The sequence below is a fragment of the Egretta garzetta genome, unplaced genomic scaffold (genome assembly GCF_000687185.1).
Source record: "Egretta garzetta isolate BGI_Z169 unplaced genomic scaffold, ASM68718v1 scaffold474, whole genome shotgun sequence".
Lineage (NCBI taxonomy): Eukaryota > Metazoa > Chordata > Aves > Pelecaniformes > Ardeidae > Egretta > Egretta garzetta.
Window position 1 is genome coordinate 503360 of NW_009259524.1, and position 7386 is coordinate 510745.

General features: G+C 40.8%; 1 protein-coding gene and 2 non-coding genes across 3 annotated transcripts in view; all 3 read right to left on the bottom strand.

The window, feature by feature from the left end:
• Positions 1-3869: 3869 nt before the first annotated feature.
• EEF1B2 (eukaryotic translation elongation factor 1 beta 2) overlaps positions 3870-7386 on the bottom strand; it is a 4348-nt gene continuing 831 nt past the window's right edge. The window contains exons 2-6 of the mRNA XM_035893041.1: positions 7191-7334; positions 5675-5798; positions 5227-5293; positions 4417-4542; positions 3870-4040 (exon numbers count right to left, since the gene is read on the bottom strand). Coding sequence (XP_035748934.1) covers positions 3886-4040; positions 4417-4542; positions 5227-5293; positions 5675-5798; positions 7191-7334 — 616 coding nt within the window. The 3' untranslated portion in view covers positions 3870-3885. The remainder of the gene's footprint in view (positions 4041-4416; positions 4543-5226; positions 5294-5674; positions 5799-7190; positions 7335-7386) is intronic.
• Positions 4788-4921, bottom strand: LOC118452165. Its single transcript, XR_004841828.1, has one exon. It is a non-coding gene; the product is annotated as a small nucleolar RNA SNORA41 (small nucleolar RNA).
• LOC118452164 lies at positions 5362-5445 on the bottom strand. Its single transcript, XR_004841827.1, has one exon. It is a non-coding gene; the product is annotated as a small nucleolar RNA SNORD51 (small nucleolar RNA).

Consider the following 7386-nt stretch of genomic DNA (forward strand, 5'->3'; position numbering starts at 1 on the left):
AAGCTGAGATTAAAGGCCCCCTGCCATTTGTTCTTTTTCTGTGTTTAAACTTTTGGGCTCAAAGAGGGTTACAACTATCAGTTGTTCGTTATTGCTCTGTCAAAGGTAAAGAAATAGTATAATGTTTTGTTTGCCTTAATGCCAACCTTCAAGAAATGGGCAGAGTGAATTCAACAATATTCTGTTACAAGTCTGTAGCCAACTTTGGACTTCTTTGCCAAATGAGAGGCGAGACAGTACTTCCAGGAAATGGAGTCTGCTCCCATAAGAAAGGTGAAGTAGTCCCAGTTATGCTGTATTCTGTTCCAACTTGTTGCTTGCTGTAGAATCACACATACATCGATGCAAATATATATGCTAAGTGGAGTGGACAGATTTCTGATGCAATACCACTTTAATTAAAAAGTTGAATGTGGGATAAAACTCCACTAGAAGTAAAAGCATAAAACTTTGGGTAAATTTGAACTGGTTTTTCCTTGTTATTGGCCTAGGTATATAGAATAAAACTGCCTTTCAGATAGATAGTTTCAGTGGCCTACCAACACACATAAGTAGCGTTTATACTGTAAGTGAGGCCTTATATGTAAATATATTTGCTTTTGTATAATATATATATATGTATGCATGCCTGAGCACATCTGGTATTGATAGCTGTACAAACAGAAACAGTCTGACTGTGGTCTGTAACTGTTTCTTTGGGCTCTGATTTCACAGTTTGGGAGAGTCAGGCAGGATGAGTGGAATTTCAAGGTATTTCACTTTGGGCTGGAAAGTTGGTAAGCAGCACTCTTCCTTTGAGTCATTTGCTACCTGGTAACATAGTGACTCATCATTAATATTTTTGGCACCGTGCTGCTGAATGTGCCCAAATCAAATGTTTTGCAGTTTTTCTTCACATGTTCCCTGACATCTTTCGAAGAATGATGTATTAGCACTACTCTCCTGACTGTACTCCAAGTGAAGTAATAAAACTTTGTTGTTTCCAAAGAGTGTGTTCATTTGCTTTTCTCAGCAGCAGCATGTGGTGACTGTCCATTCTTAGGACAGCTCCTTCCCAAAGATTTTGGAAGGCGAAAGCCAGCCCTGACCCTTTCCACTACAGGAATTAAGGTTTATGTCAGCTTTCTTCTTGCTTGTCAGCTATGTGAGCACACATATTGCTATATACACTAAAGAGGTTCATTTTCAAATGGGGGAACATACCTGTGCTGTCTTGCATGAATTGCCGGAAAGCCTCACCTGAAGTAGACACCAGAGATAGATACAGACTAGAATTGAATAAGGTCCCAGTCAGTCCTGGTCTATGGAGTTAAGTAGATTAACAATTTTGCGATGTAACTATTACCTCATTCACACCAAGATCAGTTATAGAAGTATCTCCAATTCATTTCTGTAAGAGTAGCGGAAGATACCTAAACAAAACAGATAATGCTCTTAAGTTTCTGTTTCCCAGGCGTATCTGAAGTGATACCAACAGTTCTGTGCTGCTTGGACTGAGGAACACTCGCTCAACCCATTGCAATGGGAAAAAAGCCAGACGAAGGGGATCTATCTCATCATGCCCAAAGCTATTATAAAAAAACACTTCATAGGAAATAGAATCATAGAATCATTTAGGTTGGAAAAGACCTTTAAGATCATCAAGTCCAACCATTAGCTCTATGATCAACCATTCATTCAAGAGTAACAGCTATTGACACGTTTTGTAATAGATGGGTTCTGGTTACTTAACTGCATCCTGAACAGTTTGTACTCCTGAAAGTTGTTACATAGATTAGTTTGTAACCAATACTTTTGTTGAAGCGGTTTTCCCCAGTATTCCTATATTTCACATACTTAAGTTATGGAACTTTCTGCTGATCTTTCTGTTATGGGGTGCACTTGGGATAGAAGGGTCTTGTTTACACCAAGATGATGCTGATTTTTCACAGGCACAATGACATGGGAATAGATCAGCGTGTACCCAAATACTACACAAACCCCCCCTAATATGTGGATTCCGTGGAATTCTCTTGCTCTCCAGCTTTTTTTATTTTGTTCCTGTGCAGCCACCTTCCTTCGGGTGGGCGGGGGGAAATGGACACCACAAAAGAAATCCCAACAGCTGAGGAGTTTGCACATGCATGCTGAGCATAAATGACATACACATGCAAAAATCCAGTGTGGATGGTGTGTAGTACGGTATTTTAGCAAAGTTGCAGTCTATAAATGAAACCATTTTGTCTCCTTAGAGCTTTAATTTCAAGGTCAAGGAAAGAGTTTAAAGGTTAAGAAGCACATTGAAGGGGAGGTCAGAAACAGTGATGGCCAAGGATAATACAAAATACATTTTTGTGGCAGAATTTTTATTTCTTTTTTTTTATTTAGGATGTGGCATTTGCAGATTTCTTGCTTTTAACAGCACCGTGACAGAATTGCTAAAACTAAGCTACATGATTTAGCAGAAGCGACAGCTAGAGGATTGCCACAGAAAGGGCACTGTGCACTAATTACACACGGAATGAAGTTAGGCCTTTAAGAGTTATGTTTATGGAAGGTAGAAATGAAACCTGTAATTATACTCACTTTCAATTCTTTAATCGTCCTTTAGACCTCTGGCAGGCAGATTTTTTTTCCTGAGACAAATTATAAAACAAAGCTCTTACGTAATCTGAAGTTGGCAGACCTCTAAACAAACAGGACCTGCTGTGCCAAATAACCACATACAGATGCACCGTGAAAAAAAGATCAAAAAGAATTATTTTAGCTGCTGCTGTCAGGCTTTGGCACTGACCACCTTCACCTTGGAGCGACCAACACGACACATAAGAGGCTTCCATCTCATGGTCACAATAAATTCTCTCAGTTTACCAGGCAGCCTAGAGGCATGAATTTGTCTAGAAGCTTCACAACTTTGACAGCTTTTACATTTGTATCTTTCCTATGGATAGTTTTTTGGAAAACAATTTAGTTCCAGTATCTTCTTCAATCTTTAAAAGATATAAAAAAAAAAAAATCTAAAAACCAATCTGGAGCCAAGTAAGCAGCTCAAACTGGTGTTAATTATGCCAGTTGATCTTTGCTTTTTAATTGAATGTCTTTGTTTGTTCTAGCCCAGAGCATGCTTCAAGTTTATTATCTAAATATTAAATTACCCACCTGCACCAGTGTAGCCCATGGTCACTGCACCCCATTAATCCCCACACCAGGGGTTGGACAGCCCAGGCCTTTGGAGCCCTGCAGAAGGGGCCTGCCCCCGTCCCCCCTTGCTGCCTTTGGGTTCAGCTACCTTTCCCACCAACATCCCCTTCCCCAGGCTGCTGAAGGTACAAGGGCATACAAGGACCTTGGAATATAAAAGCAGGAACTTTCATCAACACCATTATTTGCTGTACTAATTAAGAAGTCCCAGAAAAAGAGGCCAAGTTTGAAATAATTTCATTGCAAACGTCTTCACACCTCTCTGAGGAAAACAGCTCCAAGTCCACACAGGACATGAGAAGACAGCATGACAGGCTCAGGTCAGATAAAAACGCTACAGACCTTGCCATCTCCCATGCATTGCAGCCCCCCCTGTTGTTTCTAACTTGCACTGTGTTTTTTCCTTAAAGCCATCCCCCCTTCCAGAGGAATTACAGAAATTTCCAAAGACACAACTTCCTCCAAAATGAAGGAAAGGGCATTTCAGGCTTTTAAAGCCATGTAAATGTTAAGTCTGGATTTTCTATTTCCCACTGCTCAAGCTGTTGGGAACTGCAGGGGAACAACCTTGACATTCAGTTTTAACTTCTACCTTACCCATCAACCAAATTTCACATTCCTGAATTGCGATTCCACCATGAGTTTGAATTAACCACAGACAGAGCCCAGTTTTTGCAATTACTTTTATTCTAGATATATCAAGACTTAAATCTTATTGAAAGCAGCTACATCCATTGATTGTACATAATCTTCAAAAGCTGTTATTTTCTCTTCCAGCATATCTGTTCCAACTTTATCATCTTCAACAACGCACTGGATCTGAAGCTTTTTGATACCATAGCCAACCGGTACTAGCTTGGCTAAGAAAAACAAACAAACATTTAATACTCCTTGATTAGTAGAGTCCTTTAAAAATACAAATCTAATATTCAACTGACCCAAGTAGCCTACAGGAATACATAAAACCCATAAGCTGTTCTGTATTACAGACTGCCTAATAAACAACACAGCATTCATTAAAAGGTGGTGGAAAATGGTTTGGTTTTGTGGTTTCCACTCCCTCCTGCCCCCAACCAGTGATGGGGGTGTTATGGGTGTTTTCTTGCTGCATCAGGAGCTGTACAGGGAGATGCAGGATATCAGAGTCCAAGTTATAAAGCTTTTGCCTGTTCATATGGTATCTTAAGAGACCACGCGCTCTCCCCTCTCCCTGCTTTCAAAGTTTCTCCTACTTACAAGATCCCCAGACCAAGCCGTCCGCCTGAATGCTTCGAACACACTCCTCTAGTTTGGCCATGTCTGTCTCATCGTCCCAAGGTTTCACATCAAGCAAGATTGATGATTTGGCAACGACAGCTGGCTCTGGGGGAGGAAAGTCACCATCAAAAGCTAGGAAGTTTTCAACAACTCATGAATATACTTGCAAACTAGCTTTACCAGAACAACTTTTCCGATTTCACCAGCAAGAACCTCCTCACATAGCTGTGACAGGCCTCTCGTACCAATGTACTTTCCCAAAGTATTTAAGCTATGCATATCCCAGTGTTCAAGATGTAGATACATACGTTCTTGAGAAATAGTCTCATAAGAAGACATAAAGAAGCTCATGTTGTTTGTTACATAGGAAGTCCTTTTCAGAGGATCTGAGAAGGAGCTTAAGGCTGTGTAACAGTTTATTTTCCACAGAGGGAATCCTGCAACTGCTACAGTTCTGAACAGTTCCAGACCAGTAGCTGTGGAGGGATATGTGTATTGCAGCCTTTTCTCTAAACTTTTAAAGAAAATCCTGAGGTTCCCTCTTTTCATCTAGAGCACTCAACCTCTGGGTGAGACAAACGAGTATATTAAGCAGGACAAAACCTACGTTAAGGATCCCGTTTGCTATGGGAAAGGCTAAGCTCAGAGGCAATTCAAGCAAAGCTAATTACTCCTGTCTCATTACAGTCAAGTTTATCTATTAAAGTTAATTAGTGTTTCTAGCCATCCTCTTCAAATGCATGAAAATTAACCCAAGCATAAATGATTAGTAATTCTTGGTAGACATACTTTTGGACTTCTTCGATTCATACTGGGCCAGACGTTCTTCCCTCAGTTTCTTTGCTTCTTCACTTTCCTGAAAGACAAATCTGAAGTTACAGAAAAGCACCAAACTGCTCCATCTTTAAAGCATTACCAAACTGACTGGTATCTACTCAGGCAAAAACAAATCATCACAACTGTCAGCCGAAAGATGGTGATTTTTTGTTTTATTCATCATGTAACCAGTCAGAGTTAAAGTCAACAGTTCACCCCATTGCAACGCACTCCTTTCTAACTCTTGAATTTTTACCTTCCAAGCTTTTCTGTTCTGCAAAGACAGCTGAATTTGAGAATTCTGAGTATGATCTGGTGTCAAGGTCACAAATTTAAGTAACTTATAACTGTTAAGGCAAAAACCTGCATAACTTCGCATTTAAGAAAAACCCCAAATGTAATACAAAAAGGCCACAAGTACCTCCTCATCATCAGATCCAAAAAGGTCGATGTCATCATCGTCTTTGCTATCTGTGGCTGCACCTGTTGTGTCCTCAACATCAGCAGGACCGTATTTCCCCAAAGCCTTCTTTACTCCTGGCAAGCTGGAAGAAAGCAACAGACATTAGGAACCTACCCAGAAGTCAACACAAATACCGCCAATTTGTCAATGAACCTGTAAGTGCACTCATAGTAAAAATGCTGTGCTAAAACGTGTATCTAATTCTGCTACTTAAAAGCCAAACCTCCCCAAAGGCAATCCTCAATGCTCCTGACATGCTAGTTGAGACTCCAGCAAACCCCACCTTCGAAGACTGTTCGCCTAGGCTGACATGACCCTGCCCAACATTGCTGCTCCACCTAAGTACATGGCTAGAAAAAGCTTTCTCATTGGAATAATTTGTCTGCATTATGTTCTGTGCAGGAAGAGTTATCGACTTCTGGTTCATGCTTCCCTCAAGTATTTTCATTTGTTTAAAAACTAATAGTGTCAGAAAACACATTGTTAAAAGGCAACTGATCCTTGTGACTTCAGAAGTTTCAGTGAATGCTTTACTCCGCAAGCCAGCTGTCAACAGCACACGAGGGACCAGACCCCCCCGAATTAATCTTCTATAGCTCATACAGTTCTGTAGTCTTAGAATAAGCTCACAGTTCTATTGTTACCGTGAATTGCTCTTATAAGAGTCATAAAACTGGCTTTAGTTTTCAGGAACTACAAGTAGTTTCCATAGAGTGGACTTTGTGAAGCAACTTTTTATCTCAGTCCCCTTTAGCATTATAAGAGGTTCGGAAACAGACTGGTGACTGAGCCACCCAACTTTACAAGAGTTCCCTCCAAACAGGACTGAGGCATACAGAGGAGGCAGCGTAGCAATACTGACACTACCTATGCTGTACCTTTTTAGGGAGGCCTGCAGTCTCCATGGATGTCAATACAGCACCTTTCATGAACACTAAAATCACTAAAAAAGAAAAAAGATAACATTTGCTTTCACATTTCCCCTTCTTTATATGTGCTTCTGCATCGCAAATAATTGATTTTGCTTGATCTTCCAGGACTAAAAACCTGAAGGAACCACTTTTTTCTTATTTATCATCTACACACTGTGTATTTATCTGTAAGAGTCCTGCAATACTTTCTAATCCATTCTGGTGTTGCCTTTACAGGGTCAATTACTGGTAAGTGATTTCCAGCTTTCAGCATAGCCATCTGTGTAGACGGCAGCCACAAAACTCAAGCCTTCCTTATAAGCTTTAGCAGAAATCTCAGGGTCTGAACAGAGACAGCACCAGGTTGCCTAAATTCTAAGTGAGAAGTGTGATGTACTGACAGAAGTCTGCTCTGCTTCTAGAACTGTTCCTGTTCCAGCGGCAACAGAAAAAGCCGTACAGTACTAGTGAAAAAACACCTTTTTGTTCAAACTCGAGAAAACAAATGCAACACTTCGCAGGCCGTTTCGCGCACATATTCTGGTTTCGCAGTTTAACCATACCTTGCCTTTTGCTTTTCATACGACTTAATATGATTGTACCACCGAAGAGCATGAAACAAGTCTGCAGGAGGTGGGACAGCGATTGCTTCAAAGACTGCTATATCAGCCTGAGAAGGGACGTACCTGCGGAGAATAAGCCGAAGTTAACCCCCTTCCTCGGTGCACGCAGGAAGACGAGAAGCAGCAGCAGCAGCAG